Below are 20,951 nucleotides of genomic sequence, written 5' to 3'. Positions count from 1 at the left end.
AAGAAACATAACTATATACAAAACGCATCAGTAAAGTAAAAACAGAATTAAAAATCATGTTAATGATCATTTACATGTAAGTAATTTGAGATGCAAATTTTCCCACATAAAGTCCCTATTCGTAGTTTCTAATCTTTTCTCACCCCAGCTGTGACTATCCGAGCTTGAAGCAACACACAGATACAGACCGAAACACACACATGTGAAGATGTGAGCTCTCTCAGGCATTAAACGTTTCTGCTTTGTTAACCAAATCAGTTCAAGCTGTTCAGGTTCAAGCCACAATGAGTTTATGACACTCTTACACACTAATATACCATATATATGGCCAAGAATGGACAAGCTTTCACTTATAAAATAAATATCATGGGCTTGCTGATAGGTTGAGGAAAGATTAAAATGTAAATTGATAAACTGTGTGCACTCCAAAAAATGACCAAGCAAGTGAAAATATCTTAAATACAGTAAAATTTATCTAGTATAAATCAACAAATATAAGATTATTTCAAGACATTTCTACTAATTTCATGCTTTAAATCTTCTTATTCTATTGGTAGATAGAATAAAATAATCTGCCAAAAGAACAAGATTATTTCAAGCTTGGAATTAGTAAAATATGTTTAAAAATAGGTGTAATAATCTTGTAATTGGTTTACTGCAATCTTATAATAGGAAATACTAGATCAATTTTAGTATATTCAAAATATGTTCACTTGCTAAATTCTCATTTTTTTTTTGCTGTGTGTGTGTGTGTGTGTGTGAGAACACACTTTTTAAATCTCTGTTCATATGGTACTTTTCTATTTTTTGTTTAAAATGTAGTTTAGCCTCTCAGAGCGGGGTGATGTATAGGGAAAGGATGTAGGTAAGATAGACAGCCTTTTTTTTTTAAATTACATGACAGTGGTGGAGATTACTTTCATTTAGTCTAAAGGTTGTTATGGTTATATAGAAAATTGAAAGAAAGCTAAAACTCATAACTAAAAACTAGGAAGTGTTATTATCATGCACAGTGTTTCAAACTCACATCTGGATGAGTGGAATGTTCGGGAATTAAAAAAAGAGCTCTAATTGCTTGAATATATTGCATATTTGCCCTGTTGTTCTTAAAGTTAATTCAAGATCAAGAAAGGTTCCACAGAAATATTTTCACTCTGGAAAGGGCTCCCTGACTGCAGAAAGTTTGAGAAAATCTGGTTTAGGTGATCTACAGTGTGAAAGAACCACATGTGCAGTGTGAAATTTAGGCAACAAAACAGTGTAATATTACACTCTTATAATGTGCGAGGCAGGTGAGGTGCAAGCTGACAATTGCACTTAAGAATATTAAGTGTGTCCTGAGTGTGTGTGCTGTCACCTCTGGACCGGAGAGGATTGTCTGAATGTAAATGACATTTTAATTTTGATATTTTGTCAGACTGGCAGGCATAGAATATTACTGATAATCTCAGCCTATTAATAACACATTCTAATTATCTTTTATTTTGAATTTCAGAAGCCTTTACAAACTAGACATTAAATATCTTTCTGGTAAATTAGATGCATGTAGTTGTAGGAACTGAAAGAAAGAATAATAAACATTTTGTGTCTCATTCTCAGGGAGTCTGTATATGAATTTTATTTCATTTGTTCACTTATTATTTTAACATCTTCTGGTGAAATAGTGAATTAATAATCAAAACCACACTGGCACTGCTGTTAACAATAGACTAAAAAAACATTGATAATTCAAACGTAATTCAAATTAAGGAATGGTTTTGAATATATATCCTTCATATGAATAAGACTCAAAAAAGACTCATAAGACTTTTTACTCACTTGCAGCTATCAATTTAAAAAAGTCATTAAGAATTGATTTTTTTTTATTCAAACAAATACAATACAGCAATAAAGCATTATATAAGTCTTAATCTAAACTCTAAAAGGTGCCCTAAACAGCTGATCAAGCAGTTTACACTTTGACCAGAGTCACTGAACAGCCATAGAGGAGAGAGATGATGAAGAGTATGATGAAGGCACAGGCCATGTTCCAGGTTTCCTCAGCCTGGTCCAGAGTGCTAGCATCAGACTTGTTCTCATCAAAGTATATCGTCTTTTCAATAAATTCTGTAAAAAGAAAGAATTTTTAGTCATTTTGTCACTGTACTTTAACCTAAAGAGAACCAAGCAGTAAAGATTTGCTTCGTACCCCTAGTTCATGAAATTAAAGGGAGAGTTTTTTTTTTTTGTTCTCAGAGGAACTAAATGTATTTATACTGATTCTGATTGGTCAGTAGTTGTTGAGTAATTTGAACTTTGATTATTGTTGAAAAGACAACAAAACACTAAAGATGCTAGCATTCTTCAACAGACCTATATATGATAGACACTAACAGCAGAAAAAAAAAAAAAATCACCTGTTTTGGAGATGCTGCGAGTGACGACGCCAGTAATATGCTCGACATGGCACGTGTATGTGGCTCCAGGTGCCCATTCAGAGGCTTTGACAGTCAGGTGGCTTTTAATGCTGAATTTCCCATCCGACCCTTTGGCAGAGCTGCTGGTTCTATGCTCATGCTGTACACTCACACTGTTTTGGAGCCAGGTGATGTTAATTGCTGAGGGGCTGTAACCGTACACCAGACACACCAGCTCATCTTGACCCTGCAGCAGCTCCACAGAGGGAGGACATTCATTCACAGAGGCTGGATGATGGACCAGGAGAGAGATGTGGGGAAAAAAAAGATGAAGTATATACTGGTAATTTAAATCAGTTTCTGGAATCAAAATAATATCAAAATATCCTCTGATTCATTTCTATCAAATATACATGATACACTAAATCCATTAAAAAAGCAAGTATAATATAATAATTAAATGTAATAGATATGACAGCACTACTGATTTCTTATATCTAAACTCTAAACTGACTGGTCAGAATGTGTTTCTATTTATAACAAAGGCTCTGAAAGTATACTATAAAAAATCTTAATTAAAAATCTTATGATTTAACAACAGCAAAAAAAGTACATCCATTAACATAGTGAAGCTTTCTCTAAGGAGATGTTTAACATTTTTGAAAGGAGTCTCCAGTCTCAGTGCTTTTATAACAGGATGTAAGACTTGAAGTTACATTCTTTAATAAATAAAAATTGTAATTGTTGACAAACTGCTGTGGTGTGAGAAGAGTAAGACACACTGTGCCATGCTGTAATAGGAAAATAAACATCTTCAGGATGGTAACAGTAACTACACTTCATGAACTGCGTGATTAATAAAAACTACTAAGTAATAGTCAACATTAGATTATCGGGAAAGTCACAGTCATTTGTAGTTCAGATTAAGAAACCCCATAAAAATTACAAATAAATGAAACAAGCTGCTTCCACTAGAGACAGGATGTGACACATTACTCACCGTATATGTTGTCTATTGTGCTGATGATCGGCTCTTTGGATGACTCATGGCTGACCACACAGGAAAAATTGCCATCTTCCCTTTTTGATGCTAGTAATATCAGTGCACTGTGCATGGAATAACCACCCCATGCAGAGCGAATGCCGACTGGACTGTTGGTGAAGCGAGACGCATCCAGCCGTTTGCCGTTCAGCTCCCAGTGCACAGAGATATCAGCAGGGTGGAACCCGTCAATCAAGCAGAGAAGAGATGTGTTGTGAAATCCTGAGAGATCGTCGTCACTGGGAATGAAAATTCGGATGGTGGGACTTTTGACTTCTGAGGATAGAAATAAAAAAAGCAAATATCAGGTCAGAATTGCCAGAATTCAACAGTTATTTAAAACACAGACTTATTGCTAATTAAACACAGTTACTTTAGCGAATTCTCGATTTTGATTGGTCAGTTGTTCACAGGTCACAGGTTTATATTAATGTGCTTGTTCTAATACATGATTGTTTCTAAAGTAACAGCTAATTCATAGAGACTTGATGTGTCACAAAATCTAAGTCTAATAATGAAGAATAGAACAAGAAAAGCCCTTAATCATTGATATGGTCAAGCCTTCTGTAAGGAGACATTTATTTCACATTTCTGGAAGGAGTCTCCAGTATCAGTGCTTTGTAACAGTCAGTGGTAAAGCTGTTGCTTTAAGTTGAAGGATGGACATTGTATGTCAGCTTTTAAGTAAAAAGCTGCATTTTTGTCTTATTAACCTCAAGAGAAAGTGAGAATATGACTGTTTATAGCTGTGTGTGATAACTAACTTGTTTTGCAGGCATTCCACAATATTCCATATAACTTTTAATGGATAAAAAGTATCACGGTCATTCTTTAATAAATAAAAAGTGTAATTGTTGGCAAATTGCTGTGATATAAGAGGAATAAACACTCTGAGATGCTGTTATAGGAAAATAATCAACTCTAGGGTGGTAACAGTAACTGCATCATCTTGTCAATTATTATTTTCCTATAAGACCATGCCTCCAAGTGTTCTATTACTTACATCTTTTATTACGTTTATGGAAAAAGACACATCAAACCCCTTAACATGCTTTGGTAGGCCGATGGCAGGTGTGTGGATATAATAAATGAATGCAATGTGACATAGACTAAAATCATATTTACGGCTATTCACATTCATTAAAATAACATTAATTTAAGAAACTGATTCAAGCACATGAAGGGTTTTCCTCTCTTTTCACAAAAGAATAAAAAATGGGTCCTTAAAGGTCAGCGTTTCTCTAAGAACTTGCCTCTGGTTTTAGAGATGATGTGTTGCTTTGTTTTGTTGGAGCAGAGGTGTTTCACCTCACAGGAGACACTTGTGTATGCGTTCCACATTGCAGCCGGAACCTTTTGAACACTTTGGAGACTCTCTGTTCCATTACTGTGGGCTTTGGGAGAGTGTGTGGTCACACCGTGAGAGGAACTGTCCTTTCCTACTTTCCAAATAATCGTGAAGTCCTTGAGCCTGTGGCCCACCAGCAGACAGGTGACAGAGACCTGATCATTTGCTCTCATATCACTGATGGAGGGAGCTAACAGGAAAACCTGTGCTGTCTGAGCAAAAGCTGGAGTCACTGGAGATAAAGAAATGGCATTAGTGTAGAGATGTACAGACACATACATGCGTCTAAGATTTGGATTTGGTATAAAGATCATTAACTTTTCTGATATGTGGGCTATTATTAGAATACCTGCACAAACATCGGTGCTCTTCTCGGCAGGTTTGAGAGGATCCTGATCGCTGACTTGACAGGTAAATTTAACTCCACTATTCCACTCTTGCTGTGGAACCGATAGCTCACTGGACATTTTCACACGTCCATCACCTTCCACTATTACTTTCCTCTGAGTGTTACCCACAGATTCAGGGAGCCACTTGATCTCTGGGTTAAGTCCAGTTCCAGAGCAAAGAAGTTTTTGTGTCGTTGATGCAGATTGAGCCACACTGGAAACAACTGAAAGTTCCACTGAAGGGTCACCTGAAGAGAAGCTCAAATATTTTAGCATGAAATGTAAAGACTTCCTTTCTGGCTACACAGATTTAAACCAATTTATTTTGTGTTTTACTGCTGATCCAGGTAATCTTTTGACATTTCATTGCAAAAATATATTTTAAAATGCCCTCTCGTGAGGGGAATAAAATACCCTTTTCAGTTTCATATTTAGAAAAAGCGGGCATTTTGCATTGCAAATCACATCACATTGTCAAAATGTTGCAGCGAGACATGTTTCTGCTTTACAGGTCTAGAATAGAGGAATCACAATCCTGCAGGATGTAACAATAAGTAAAATGGGAGGTTTTTACTTTCATGCGAGGTATAAAAAAAATAGGAAGCTTGTGGGACAAACAAAGACCACATTCATTAACCTGAACAAAATGCATTTAAAGCATTATACAATTGATTATATCTTTGGAAATATAACCAATTGAATTTGTAAGAAAATATCATGGACAGATACAAACAAAAATAACTGCACAAGCAGGATAAAAAAAATTCCCACGTACATCTCAAGTTGAAACCAATTATGAACTCGAGTGATGAGCTAAGGTTGAGGAAATTTGAGAGCTAGAATACACACACCTTGCTGACTGTGCTGTGTGTCATTTTGACCTCTAAATATTGCCAATATTCAAACAATGAAGAGACTGAGATTGAAATATTCCTTACCAAAAAGTTTTCCTGTAGAATTGGACTTCCACTGCATGGAATGGCTTTGCTGAATCTGACAGGTGAAATGTTTGTCTTTGGTTTGGTGTGTTTTGGGAACAGTGACACGTACAATCAGTGTGTCCAGGCCTTTGGGCAGATCCACGTACTGAACGTCAGGGAACGTTTCTTCATTGGCCTGGAAGGTGACAGAGAGCTCACCAGAGGGCAGATCTCTTCCGACACACTCCAGCACTGCACTGTGTCCTTTCAGTATGTCTGCAAGAATCCGCCTGATCTCCACTGTAGGAGTTTTCTTCACAGGTTCTGAGGAACATGAAGGTAAAGTCTCATAAGTTAAAATGTTTAGATAATGTGAAATATTTTTAAGTTAATTTTTCAACATGCAACCCAATGTGTGCACACATGGCATTTAGGATGATCCCCATGCATCTAAATGCTGTGTTTATATTTACTGTTTAAATAACTAATATATGTGAGGCAACCTGGAAAATCCCATCACCTATCACTGTGGCTGAATTTTTTCACAACCGAGCTAAGTTGTAAACTGTGTTTTAAGTTGCCCCTAAATAATATTATTTTAAATTATATACAGAACTTACCTATAATATTAAACGTCTTCTCTACTTTGTCGAAACATAGATGTTCAGCCGTGCATTTTATTGTCTGCAAGTTTTTCCATTCTTCTGTAGAGATAGTCAGGTTGCTGACGGTCTCGCCCAGTCTTGTCGAGATGGCTGTGCCTGTTTTTCGCTTTCCGTGTACAAGCCATGACACTTTGGTGTTGTACTCAGTTTCAACAACACAGGAGGCTGTTACTTGTGAATCTGTCAATACTGACATGAGATGTGGCTTCTCCAGACGTATCTGTGGTTTGGAATTTGAATGAGCTGCAATATATAAGATATTGTTCACTCACAGTTATGTACACACATCTGTTTCATGGAGTTTAATGAAATTTTAAGATCATGAACTTTGTTAGAATACCTGTACAAACACTGGTGCTCTTCTGGACAGGTTTGGGATGATCTTGATCACTGACCTCACACTTAAATTCCACTCCATTACTCCACTCCTGTTGAGGAACTGATATCTCACTGGACACTTTCACACGTCCATCTGCTTGCATCGTTGCTTCATAGGGAGGATTGTTCAAAGATTCAGGGAGCCACTTGATCTTTGGGTTAAATCCAGTTCCAAAACAAATAAGTTTTTTTGTCATCGATCTGGATTTGTCAATGCTGGAAACAGCTGAAAGTTCCACTGAAGGGTCATCTGGAGAGAAGCTCAAATATTTTAACATGAGCTATGAAAAATAAATTTCTCTCTAAATCGATTTAAAAATCCTCATGTCAAGATATTACAACAATGTTGGTCACATCCATCGATTCTGGACTGAATGCTTCAATATTATGTCTTCTCTTAGAATGTAATAATAAAAATATCATAACTCAACAGAAAAATGTTTGTCAATGTTTTTGTCTACTTATGACCACCACATTATCTGAATCTTCACAGCTTTGATGAAGGCATATACTCTGCCCACTTGGCACAATCATGTTATGTCATCCCTGAGAAAAGTTTGTGTCCTAAAATAGACATCCAGTTATGTGTCATTATCATATGCTCGTAAATTGTCTTTATAAACCCTTTAAACCACATTGTATTTGTAAAACCTTTTTCCCCATACAAGTCACTTTATCTATAGTCAGAACCAAAAATCAATGTTTCTAGATGACCTGCATTCATGAAATTTTACATCTTCATGACTGTCCCTAATTATGAGGATATTACAGATGAATTTCCCAAAACGATGATTATCATTGGATTTATGTTAGATTTTATACTGAAAATGGCTTAAAATACAGTATGTTTTATGAGAGTGCATCGTATTTTCTTGATTAAATGAAAAAGCAATTATTTTAAAACATGCTTTAATGAAAAGGTCTTTCCCCTGAGAGTGTCTTCACAGTGAAATAAATATTTTGATATTTGTAGTTTAATATTAAATATTTTAAAATTTAATTGTAATATTAAAATACTATTATGAACGCAATGTTTAAAAGCCATGTATGTTCGATAAATTTTGCCAAGTAACGAAGTTTTATGATAGGAAAAAAATTTTAAGTATTATTCTTTTAATACAAATTGAAAGAAGGGTATTTTGAGTTGTTAATATTGCCTGTATTCAGATGGTACAGATATTGAAACTGAAATATTCCTCACCAAAAAGTTTTCCTGTAGAATTGGACTTCCACTGCATGGAATGGCTTTGCTGAATCTGACAGGTGAAACGTTTGTCTTTGGTTTGGTGTGTTTTGGGAACAGTGAAGCGTACAGTAACTGTGTCCAGGCCTTTGGGCAGATCCACGTACTGAACGTCAGGGAACATGGTTTCATTGGCCTGGAAGGTGACAGAGAGCTCACCAGAGGGCAGATCTCTTCCGACACACTCCAGCACTGCACTGTGTCCCTTCGGTATGTCTGCAAGAATCCTCCTGATTTCCACTGTAGGAGTTTTCTTCACAGGTTCTGAGGAACATGAAGATAAAGTCTCATAAGTTAAAATGTTTAGATAAAGTGAAATATTTTTAAGTTAATTTTTCAACATGCAACCCAATGTGTGCACACATGGCATTTAGGATGATCCCCATGCATCTAAATGCTGTGTTTATATTCACTGTTTAAATAACTAATATATGTGAGGCAAACTGGAAAATCCCATCACCTATCACTGCGGCTGAATTTTTTCACAACCGAGCTAAGTTGTAAACTGTGTTTTTTAAGTTGCCCTAAATAACAATATTTTAAATTATATACAGAACTTACCTATAATATCAATCATCTTCTCTACTTTGCCGAAACATAGATGTTCAGCTGTGCATTTTATTGTCCCCGAGTTTTTCCATTCTTCTGTAGAGATAGTCAGGTTGCTAACAGTCTCGCCCAGTCTCGTCGAGATGGCTGTGCCTGTTTTTGGCTTTCCATCTACAAGCCATGACACTTTGGTGATGGTGTACTCAGTTTCAACAACACAGGAGGCTGTTACTTGTGAATCTGTCAATACTGACATGAGACGGGGTTTCTCCAGACGTATCTGTGGTGTGGATGTGGGAGCAGCTGCAATATATAAGAGATTGTTCACTTACAGTTGGACATCATGGAAGATTTTTATTTTCCATTGTTTTTGTGTGGAACTGACCTTGGCACTTGCTCCATGTTTCATTGAAGGTCTTGGAGTTGTGTGTGGCCTTACAGGCGAACACTGTGCCTTCATTCCATTGCTGTGCATTAATCCTGATTTGGCTCATTGCGGAATACACCTTTTCTCCAGTGCTGACATCTTCGAATATCTTGATGGTTTCTCCCTGTCTGAGCACCTGATCACCCTTGTACCACTGAACATCAATTTTTTTAGGATGAAAACCATCCAACCAACAAAGCAGATCAACATCCTTGTCTGTTGTCTTGATACTGATGGTGATTCTGGGCTCAGCCACACGCTGAGCTAGAAACAGTGAGATAAAAACAATTCAAGTACATGGCATATATATTTAGCGCTCAGTAGAACTTCCTTAACGTTTGAGCTTCTTCCCTTACACCTTTAATGTGTATTAAGATACTGGCACAACACTTGGGCAGGGAACTCTAAAACAGTTAGACTGTTATACTATAAACATGATGATGATGATGATGATGCTGCTGATGTCATCACAAGAAATATGAGTGCATCTCATATATGACAAGGAACTCTGTTTCAAACATACCTGGCACAAATCAGAGAAGATGGCACTTCTACATGTTGCATCGATAAATAATTTAAAGCTATATTTAATCATTTTTTTCATTCAAAAGTTTTCAGAAAAGTGTGTCGTGACATCAGGCCCTTTTTTAACTCGTGGCCAATCAGGTCATAAGTTGGTTGAGAAAGACAAGTAAGAAAAACACACATTGAGCACAATGTGCCAGTGCCTTATTGGTGAGTGAATATAAGCAGATTTGCTGTACAGTTATGTTAAAGCAAAATATTTTTAATTTCAATAATCCAACATCGCAAAAGAACTAAAAACGAAAACTTGGCTATTTTATGTTCTCGGAAATTCGCAACATCTTTTCTCTTAATTTTCTGCCTCCAAAGCTACAGCAAAGCCAAACAAGCTCATCACAGGAGATAAAAGTTAAATCAGTATTTATTTCATTTGCATTTTTTTCATTTGCATTAATTTGATAAAAAAATCTAATCTACAGAAAAAAAACTAGACTAGTTTGTTAGATGTAGTAGCCAGGACTGGTTAAAGAACAACTCATTAAAGAGTTTTTTTTTTAAACTTACGTATCTATGTCTATTTGGCTGTTGTTTGTGGGAGTTTTCAAAAACAGAACTCAGTGTAACAACTAATGAGCTTAGTATGAAGTATTTATCACCATGTGTTTGATATTGTTCTCCTCTTAGTTTTTTTTTGTTGCATGAATAATTATTAAGAACAACGTAAGTATAATTCTAGAGCTAAACCAAAACACAAACAACCTTAGGTTAATGGCTCAGTGTGTGTGTGCGCACATTTTTTCAACGTTTTTGGTGTTTTGTGGTGTGGCTAGAGGAAGGAGTGTAGGACTTCAGCGAGAACAGCAAACAGCAGATTGGAACGTTAGGCAACAAGCAGGCCAAAGATAAACGGCAAAATCTTCCAAAAGAAGAAGTGAAAATCATCTGTATCTCTGAGATGAAGTGAAACACACCTGCACAGGAAGAAGTGCTCCATTTGCATCCATTATTAGACCATTTACATGCAGTGTTTTGCCTGTTATGTAAAGAGTGTTTTTTATTCTCGTTGTTTGCTCAGTGACATGATAAAGCCTTTACTATAATGCACAACTAAAGACAAATTAGCCAAAAAAAAGAAGAAGAAGAATCATAACAAAATAGTTTTACTATGTTTCAACAATACAAACTGAGAGAAACACTACTGTCATTGAAACATTTATTCAATTTAAACTTATTAAAATAAACACCATACTTTAAAGCCGACAGTAATTCAAATAAAGATGTAGAAAACAGTGAGACTTTTAATTGCATAATTTTGTAAGACATTTATTTGAGATTTGAGTAAAAGCATGAAAAGGTCCAACATTTAAATGTCCAAAAGTATTTACAGATATAAAATATGTGGAAAGTAGCCTAGTAGGCAATAGCAGAAAGTATAACTCAGAACAGAATAATGAAGAAACAGAGAGAAGACCAAACTCATTTCCATTCGTAGTTTCTGTACTCATTTCACCTGAAATCACAATTTCAAACTGATTAGATCACAAAGTGTAGCCATTCATCATGTGCTATAAAAATATATTCTCTTTGTTACTTATGTAATGAAATAATATATGAAATATGCTGTATATTCATGTATTTTATAAATAAAAAAATCTCTGTCTCTCTTTTAGGGTGAATTCAGATATAGAGTTTTCCTGCCATTAATAAAACAAAATCCCCAACACACGATACATTTCTGACATTTTAAAGGTGTTGACTACTTACAATGTGTAGACAATGTTTGTTGATCATATTCTAAAGAAGCTTAAAATTTTTTTTTCTTCATTCAGATTTTCATTAGACATTTACTTTTATCCTTAATGACACATTAAAACTGATTTTTTAAAAATATTTATTTATTTATTTATTTGTAGCATACTTCCAAGTCAACCATACCATATTATGTGAACACAGCACAGTAAGTAAAATTGACAATTAAATTTGACTTGGAAGCTAACTGCAACTGTATGCTGTTCTTTGTAATGTTCTATAATTAAATTCTTAGAGTGATAACAATAACAGTGTTTAGAAAATCTTCAGTATTTTCCAAATTTATAAGTGGATTATTTTCCTATAACAGCACATCCTGAAGTGCTTTATTCCTGTTATAGCACAGTAATTTGCAAATGATTCTAAATTTTTAATTTCTTTTAAAGAACAATATGTTATAATAATATAAAAATAGATATAAACAGTACTTCCTTCACCTGCCTCTCTTTTTTTTCTCTGCCTTGAATAGAAAAAATAATAACTTACTAACTATTTAAAACAACCTCTCTAATTGAAGTACAGCTAGAATTATTGTCAGCTGCTGTTATAGATGGTCAACACCTTTTGACCAATCAGATTTCATAAATCAACAGCACTTTATGATTCATTTCTTGCAGCAACAGTGTAATATGGGATTTTAAAAAACAAACCTTGACATCAGTCTGTGAAATTAAAATATCTGCATAATACTTTTTTTGTTTGTTTGTCCTGGTATACCTGAATTCACCCCGTTTATGTTTATTGATCAGGTCTCACCTTGATAACAGTCACTCCGATGCTGTAGAAGAGGGTGATGAGGAAGAGAAATACAAATGTTAAGGCAGTGTTTGCCATGCTATCATCATCCATCATCTCCGCCTCATGGTGGAAGAGCTCTGTCAACATCAGGCAATCTGTTGGCATACACACACACACACACACACACACACATTTATATAAGGACATTTATATCTGATGAGAATAGGAACAGAAAGTACACACGTAACAGTTTACACACTAAATATAAATGATGTATGGTACAATGCAACTTACACACCATATACAGTATAAAGAATTAAAAGTGGATTCTTCATACTAAATACGAAGTCTCATGCAACATTTTACAACATTACATAAGCTCCGGCTCTCATTAAATGGAAATGTTTACGTTTAAATTGGACAAAATTTGAATGTATTATTCTGTCACTGTTATTTAATTTCATACCACAGTCCTGATGAATTCTCAACTCTGGTCAGAAGGTGTTGATTTTTTTCTATAACATCAGCTCTGACAGTAGTTCTGGCTACAAGGTGCTTGTTCTAAAACGTTATTGTTTCTATAGTAACATGCACATAAACACTTTTTAAAAAAATATCATTAATGTTTTCTGTAAGACAACATTTGTTTAATATTTATGGAAGGAGTCTTTAGTGTTCACTTTCTTACAGTCAGAGGTAAAGCTTTAATTAATTTTTGTGACATGGGAATGTCTTTAAAACAGACGGCATTGCACTTTGCAGTTTCTCGCTAATGTGACAAATTACACTTTCTGTAACTGTGCTTCACACCAGTCTGCATCACACCACCACATCTTTGATTATAACAGCACTTTCTGAAGTGTTTTATTCCTTACATATCTATGTAGTTTTGGGTTGTGCTTTTAAAAACTTTTATTACTGCATCCAAAACATTATAGCAAATATAATGGCAAATAACCATTTTATTTTTTGAATAGGTTGCTTAAGTGTGATTTAGTGTGATCTATAGATTTATAGTCTTACTAATTTATCTCTTGATTGGGTAGAAAACTAGTGTTTAAGTGGTTACTTATCAAAGTGGTGTATCTGTACAAAATCAGCAAAAGGTTCTACAAACAAAATGCCATAACACGTTGTTTGTATTTATCTAAAATTCAGATTGCGTATCATTATATGTAATATGTCAATGCATTTTTAATATGAATGCTATGTATGTAGTTTTGCTAAGTTAAACATGAAACCGGTGACCCCCAACCTGTCAAGGAAAAAGGCAGAAAAAGTTCTCCACATTACAAGAGGGGCTGAATGTCTTGGCTTGCTGCAGATTAAACGGTATTACACTAAATCATTGCAACATTTTTATTTACGGCCTAATTGAGGATATAGTGACTATTAGTAAATAACACAGAACAACAAAAAAAGCTTGACAAAAATATTGCAAAAATGCAAACACACACACACACACACATTGTGAAATTGTGGGGGAAAGCTTTGGATCAATCCCTATTAACAAAATTAATAGTTTATTAATAGATTTGTCTTTCTTAATTTTATGAAATAATTTAAAGAGATATTTGATAGATCTTTGAAGCCCATATTAATTATTTGCTTATTTTTTAATTGTATATTTGTGAGCATTTTGAAAGATACTGTACAGTTTTAGGGAAAATGCAATCAGATATTTCCCTTAAAGGCTGAAGGAGGACATTAAAGCAGCTGTGACTAAAATGTCTTAACTCAAATCCAATCCAGGTGCAGCCATGGCATTATTTTGGGATATCCATATTTAGGATATGCTAAGATAGTGATGTATAAAGTTAGTGTAATATAATACTATAATATTTCCGTACTGCACAGGGTACATGCTGAAGGATTTTTTTATTGTCATTGTTTCAGTGTAATATTGCATCAGACATATTCCAAAAACCAAGGACACACAAGCATTAGACAGACTTCAAGACAATGACATTGCATTAATTAAAAAAAAAAAAAAGACATAGAAGACAGGGCAAAACTAAAAATAAAACAAGCATTAAAAGCAGACAACACAATTTCTAAAACGTATGGCAGGTTTGTGGAACGTTCAGGCTGAGATTCACTAAGGTGGGTGGATTTGAAGTGATAGTGATGGATCTGGATATGAGGCGCACAGGGTCCTCGATGGACTCGTGATAAACCCTGCAGCTGTACACGGCGCCACTCTTCCATTCTGCAGTTTTCACAATCAGCTGGCTGTACACTGAAAAGAGGTTGCCTCTCTCGATAACTCTAGTGGTGTTCTGCTCATAGCCGCCCTCATCGTCCACTTGTTCATCGTTAACAAGCCAAGACACAGCCACCTCCTTAGGGTAGAAGTCTTTTACATAGCAAGTCAGGGTCACCGATTCACCTGAGCTCTCTGGTGGAGCGAGCAAGTAAACCTTGGGGCATTCCTTTTTGCCTAAGAATATAAAATCACAGTTCAGGTCAAAACATGCTCAGTTTCCTTCTCTTGCATTGTTTCCGTATGTTGGGGAACATTGGTCATGCATAAACTAAAAAAACAATTTTCATATATCATAATTTGCACATATTTTCAATCTAATTAGATATCACCTTAAAAAATGTGCTTTTCTGCTTCTTAAAAAAAATTCCTCATAGCTTTATCATACAAATAAAGAGCCAGACTACGTATAAGTAGTAAAAGCATTTCCTACCATTTACTCTTTGGTAGTCTACTGTTTCATACTGGAGGGCGAATGCTGAATGTTCCACTTCGCAGGTGAATTTGGTGCCATCGCTCCACTCATCGAAACTGATCGGGGTCGTGAGTGTGACCGTGGTTTCCGTAGATACGTCTTTTTCCGCTAGGGAAGAGATCTCTGTACCGCCAATAAGCCATTTAATGCCCTTGAAGCCCACCTGTCCTTCGGCCCTGCACTCGAGCTGGCCAGCTCTTTTGAGCAGCATGTCCCTGGGGCAAGGTGGGATTATTTTCACCTGTGGTGGTTTTGAGTCAACTGACACTGTAAAAAAGGTGTAGAAAAAATGTTCTTAAAGAAGCAAATGAGTATTTGAATTAAAAAAGCACAGTAAATGTATAATCTGAAAATGTACCATAAAATCTAGAGTTTTACTATAGTATTTTAATATAATATATAAGTTATAAGAGTTTACATAACTGCCATTTTCATTCGAAGTAGAGGGCATATGATTACTTTAAAGCAAATTTACAATTCCAGCATTTAGAGCAAGTGCTTTGTAGTCTGTCCTCAAAAACAGTTCCTCATACTATGGTGTAAGAATACCATCGAGCTCAAACCCAGTTAGAGGAAGTTTTAATTAAATTAAGTAGAACTAACTGCTTCAAATTGATTGAAGAAGTTAATAATTCAGCTGTTCGGACAGATCTTTCAAACTGGTACATAAAAAAATTAAGTAAAAAATAATACATACCATAAATCGCCTCTTTGGCCGCAGTCCATTTCTTCTGGTGGAATTCGCACTTAACTGGAGATGATGAACCCGTCCATTCATTGGCGCTGATTTCCAAAATACTTACAGCAGTGTAAGCATCTTTATCCGGGCTTAATATGGTGTGTTTGACCTTATTACCGAGTTCCGTGCTGCCACGAGTCCACTTAAATGTGTGTGTTTTAGGGGAAAATTGTGTAGCTAAGCAGATGAAGGTAGCTGTTCCATTGTCTATTTCTGTTTGGGTTGGAGTTGTTAGAAGCAGAGATGCAGGGAGCTCGGGCACAACTGCAAAACAAACACACACAGATCCGTATGCAGCAGCAATGGGCACAGCAGGTATTGCAGTTTAGGAATAGATTGTGTTGCCACAGTATATGAAGGCCACAAAAGTGCTAATTTTTTATACTACATAATATCCAAACTTAAATCAGAGTGCTGTCAAATTCTCAATTAATGTTACCAAATTGTCTATATTTTGTATTAATGCAATCGATATGTTAGCATTTCTATAGTAACGACTTACGCAGATACTTGAATAGTTGATGCTCTACATAATATGAGCCTAATAAAACACATTTTTTTTTTAAAATGTGTTATTTATCAAATAAAATCTATCGTTGATATTGTGAAGGTTTGTTTAAGGAGATATTTAGTTAACATTTCTGGAAGAAGTCTCCAGTTTCACAGCCAGGGGAAAGACAGAGGACATTGCACTTCTGGTTTCTCAGTAACATATATCTATATAGCTTATATTTCTTATTAACTTCAAGAGGGATTAAACATTGTAAATCTGCAAATTGCTGTAGTATAAGTGGAATAAAACACTTCACATTACACCAACTTGATTATTGATCATTTTCCTATAGCAGCACGCATCACGTTTTCTTCCGCACATATTAAGCTAATTATGGGTTGACAAATGACATGTATGGTTTAGAGGGATTAGGAGAAAACTCTGCACTATGCAGAGCATCGGATCTGTGGAACTGAGGCCGAGAACCCTTAATTTATAGTTTACTACTCTGTTAAATCTAATTTATCTCTTATAAATGTTGATGCCACAGCAAACTTTTGCATATATTTTGATAACATACTGTGGCAACAAGCATGCGAGAAGTCATAAGCCACAGGTGAAAAAAAAGGGAACAGGCTTCGTTTAGCAATGGCAGAGAAAGAGAACACAGTGTACATAAGCTTTGGAATTTAAAATGTTTGACTCTGGACATGAAATATTCCAGTGCTGATTGCAATTGAAAAATTGGATAGACATTTTAGGAATAATAAACTTTTAGTCAGACACTTTAAATGGCCAAAGCAGGCTGTCTCAGTGTGATTAGACATGCAACATCCTCTTTAAAAAAAGTAACTATTGAAACTATTGTAGACATTTATTCTGTTTACAGTCTAATTTCATGTCCTTTGCATCATTTTCTTAAAGAATAATGCTCACACTGAGACTGAAATTAGATTATACATGTAGCTAAGAGAAATATTAACACTAATTATTATAAAGTGGTAATCATCTATATGACCTTTAAGGCTATTGATAAACCAGAAACTCTGATTGGTGCCAGTAGAGAAAAGAAACTTGAATATATCACGATTAAATGGTTGCTGTTGGTTTCAACTCTTCTATTTAATGATGCAGTTTTACAGGAAATTCACTTTAGCATAAGCTAAAGATGTGTTGAGTAAACACTTTCAGATGTAGTACAGAAGTTAAAATGTTCATAAAATGTTTAAGCATAGTTATACAGTATATGTTTATTTGTTTTAGCATATTTATTACTGTTTGCTTGCTTGCTAGGCATAATATATAATGTGTGCATTCCTTAATTGACCATTTCATCAAATACACCTACCATATACAGTATCAGTAATCTAGGTACAATCTTTTTTCTTGTCACTGGGTGGTAATATCAAGGGTATGTCTTTTATACCTTTAATATGTATATTTTTACCAGGGAAGGGGCATGTGGAGTACCTTTAATTAGCTTTTAGAGTAAAGCTTTAAATGTCAGTGGGCCTTAAGGTCCAATTTTGTACCTTAAATTATTTTTAAAGGTGCACTATATTCACGTTTCCTCGTAAAAGATACAGACTAAAAGGTACAAAAAGCTGTACCCTTGACGGTACCACCCCAGTGACAAGGAAAGTTTAGTACCATTTTTTGTTTGTCTGATACTGTGTGTATGGGGCAGGTGTAGTTACCTACTAAAGTGGCCACTGTTTGCATGTTTGGAAAGGACACATAAAAGGGTGTTCCAGGTTTTTGTCGCATACCTTTCTTTTGCAAGAGCGCTTCTTTGTATCCTTTGGCATTCTCGACTCGGCACGTGAACTTCTTGCTCTGGGTCCAGTCGGAAGCCTTGACGCGCACCTGGCTCACCGAGGTGAACCCTCCGCTCGCGCGCACCGCCGGGTATTGCACGACGTCAGTCAGCGCGCTTCCTTTCTCATCCGCCCATTTGAAGATCAGTCCGTCGGCGGAGGCCAAATCGCGCGTGACGCAGCCAAGAGTGATTAAACCGTCCGAGGCCGAGCCGCACTGCCACACGGGAAACAGGGACTGCGGGGGGCCTTGCACTGCTGCAGATAGATAGATAGATAGATAGATAGATAGATAGATCACAAACCAACACTAGATTTAATCTCTGCCTGGAAGCCAAAAATGAAATTGATTTTTTTTTTTTTTTTTAAATCAACATTTTTTCCTCTGCTACATTTATCAAAGTGGACTTTCTTCTACTTTCTAATCAGATAACACACCTACATTTTTAATGTACTCCATTTTACTCATCGTTTAAGTATGTAATTCATACAACTTTAATAATCTACAGTTCATTAATACTAATTCTTAATAATTAATAATAATTATTACTCATTCAGAAGTATAACAGCAATAATCATTATTTTTCTTAATAAACTTCCAAACAAACAAATGCATAGATACATACTGTAAATACATACATACATACTGTAAATACATTCATAGCCTACACACTGTAAACACATACATACGACCCATAAACGGTATCATTATAAACTCGGTCTCACCTCTCGCACAAACTCCGTACGCAGTTTTACAACTGAGATTTCGTTGCATTTCAGACGATTGACGTTGTGGGGAAGAAAAAGGGTACAATCACTAAACACGCCCTTTTCTTACGATTTAATCCGTTCTGGTAAGGTACGAATTGTAAGGTACGAATTTTTTGAAACATGAAACAAGTCACCAAAAGCTAAAACTAATAAATTTGACTTCTTTATATAAAAACGAGTATTTTTTTTTACATACAATTGTTTATTTTACACTGAAATCGACCAATTCATTATTATTATTATTATTATTATTATTATTATTATTATTACGGAACTTAGCAGAATTACACTCGTCACTACAGTATTTTGAAGCTAACGGTGCTTTCTTAAATTTTTTTAATTCTAAATCTTTTACTTTATAAACTTTAACCAACTGACTCATACTAAACATATAACCGCAAAATAAAGGCTAAATGCGCTGTTTTAAATTATTATATAATAATAATAATAATAATAATAATAATAATAATAATAATAATAATAATAATAATACATTTGTAAATTACAATAAGTAAAACCACTCAAATTATTTGTTAGGATTTTCTTTCACAGAAAGAATCCATCACAGAATCTATCGGTGTTTTTTTAATTTTAATTCTAGATTTACGCTACTTGAACCAACTGACTCCTATAAAGCAGAGAAGCGCAAAACAATCGCTAAATACATCATTTAAAATAGTTCATATTTTTCACACCAAATGATTTTGTAAATGATGAGAATAAGCGAAAACACGTCAAAACACAGAACATTAACAACGGGTCTTTTTTTTTTTAAACGTGCATTTTTAGCCTACACAAGTATGTCTAAAGCAGGAACAGATAACATTAAATGCACAATTTATTAGAAGTAGTAATAAGTCACTTACTTTAAACATAATAGTCTCGCAATCTGATAACGATAAAAAAGGACTAAAACATTATGTAAATACTTTTTGACGTCCGTTAACATTTTTTTCGGGTTTACATTTTAGACCATTAAATATCACTTTATGATCACAGAAATAAAGTTTGGGGTAAAAGCGCCGAATTACTTACCGCTTGTTACAGTGACAGCTGTGCCTCTTCCCCAGTAATCAAAAGCCCAGTTACACAGTGTTCAACTTCCAGCACACCTCACTACACTCAACTACACTACACTACATTACATTAGTAATATTATCCCGCTTATTGACGCTTAATACGCACATCATTAAAATAAATAAATAAATAAATAAATCCAACCAAATAGAGAACTTTAACTTATGAACTCTGAATAGTCCTACAGCTTATTAAAAAAATGATGTGTTTGTTTTTAACAGAAAAATTTGTAGCGATTTGTAGTATACTAACAGCGTTACCAATGTGTACTAAAAACTGAGTTTGAAAACTTAAACTCTTGAAATTTAAAAAAAAATCAAGTTTCAAGGGAACCTCGTGTTATTTTTCCGTTATTTTCTATAAAACGGTAGTACGTGCTAATGTTAATGTGCGATTTTCAAAAACGAAAATCAGGTTAATGTTCGTTTAACGGCAGGGATAAAATGTTTTTCTTACCAGAAGTAACGGTGACCGTCGTTCCCTTTCCCCAGTAGTCAAAACCGTAGTCACAGTGACACAAACCCACTCTGACATCGTTCAAAAAGACCTGACTGTCCGATCTATCCATATATTACTGATAACGTCTAAAAGTCCTTCACAAAAATCATATCCGAAAAGTTGGATGTTCGCGTTTCTCAGCGTTAAAGATCCACCAGGTGTCATTTTTCATTAAAACATAACAGCATATTGCTGATCGACCCTGGGTTTCATTTATACGAGTACGAATCGTAAAAATATAAAATGAATTAAAAAAAAAAAAAAAGCCCTAGACATGCTATTTTTTTCAACAATCAGATAGATTTTTCTCTTTTAAATGAAATGCGACATTTTCAAATGCAGTCGCTGAGAGCCATCTTCGTTTAACATTTTCTAAGCATTTTAACTGA

General features: G+C 35.0%; 1 protein-coding gene across 1 annotated transcript; it reads right to left on the bottom strand.

Annotated features, from left to right (window-relative positions):
- Positions 1–1,840: 1,840 nt before the first annotated feature.
- LOC117598816 (uncharacterized) lies at positions 1,841–20,650 on the bottom strand. Its single transcript, XM_053239080.1, has 17 exons — positions 20,521–20,650; positions 18,169–18,474; positions 15,865–16,170; positions 15,126–15,434; positions 14,486–14,869; positions 12,448–12,584; positions 9,316–9,640; positions 8,943–9,233; positions 8,340–8,645; positions 7,101–7,388; positions 6,716–7,003; positions 6,114–6,419; positions 5,136–5,423; positions 4,692–5,018; positions 3,397–3,714; positions 2,397–2,684; positions 1,841–2,106 (listed from the first exon to the last, which is right to left on the bottom strand). Exons 1-17 carry the CDS (start codon positions 20,630–20,632, stop codon positions 1,952–1,954), a joined length of 4,734 nt encoding a protein of 1,577 aa, XP_053095055.1. The 5' UTR covers positions 20,633–20,650; the 3' UTR covers positions 1,841–1,951.
- Between the last annotated feature and the right edge of the window lie 301 nt (positions 20,651–20,951).

Source organism: Pangasianodon hypophthalmus, chromosome 13 (assembly GCF_027358585.1).
Source record: "Pangasianodon hypophthalmus isolate fPanHyp1 chromosome 13, fPanHyp1.pri, whole genome shotgun sequence".
Lineage (NCBI taxonomy): Eukaryota > Metazoa > Chordata > Actinopteri > Siluriformes > Pangasiidae > Pangasianodon > Pangasianodon hypophthalmus.
The sequence above is the reverse complement of the archived record's forward strand: the minus strand, read 5'-3'. Positions and strand labels throughout refer to the sequence as shown.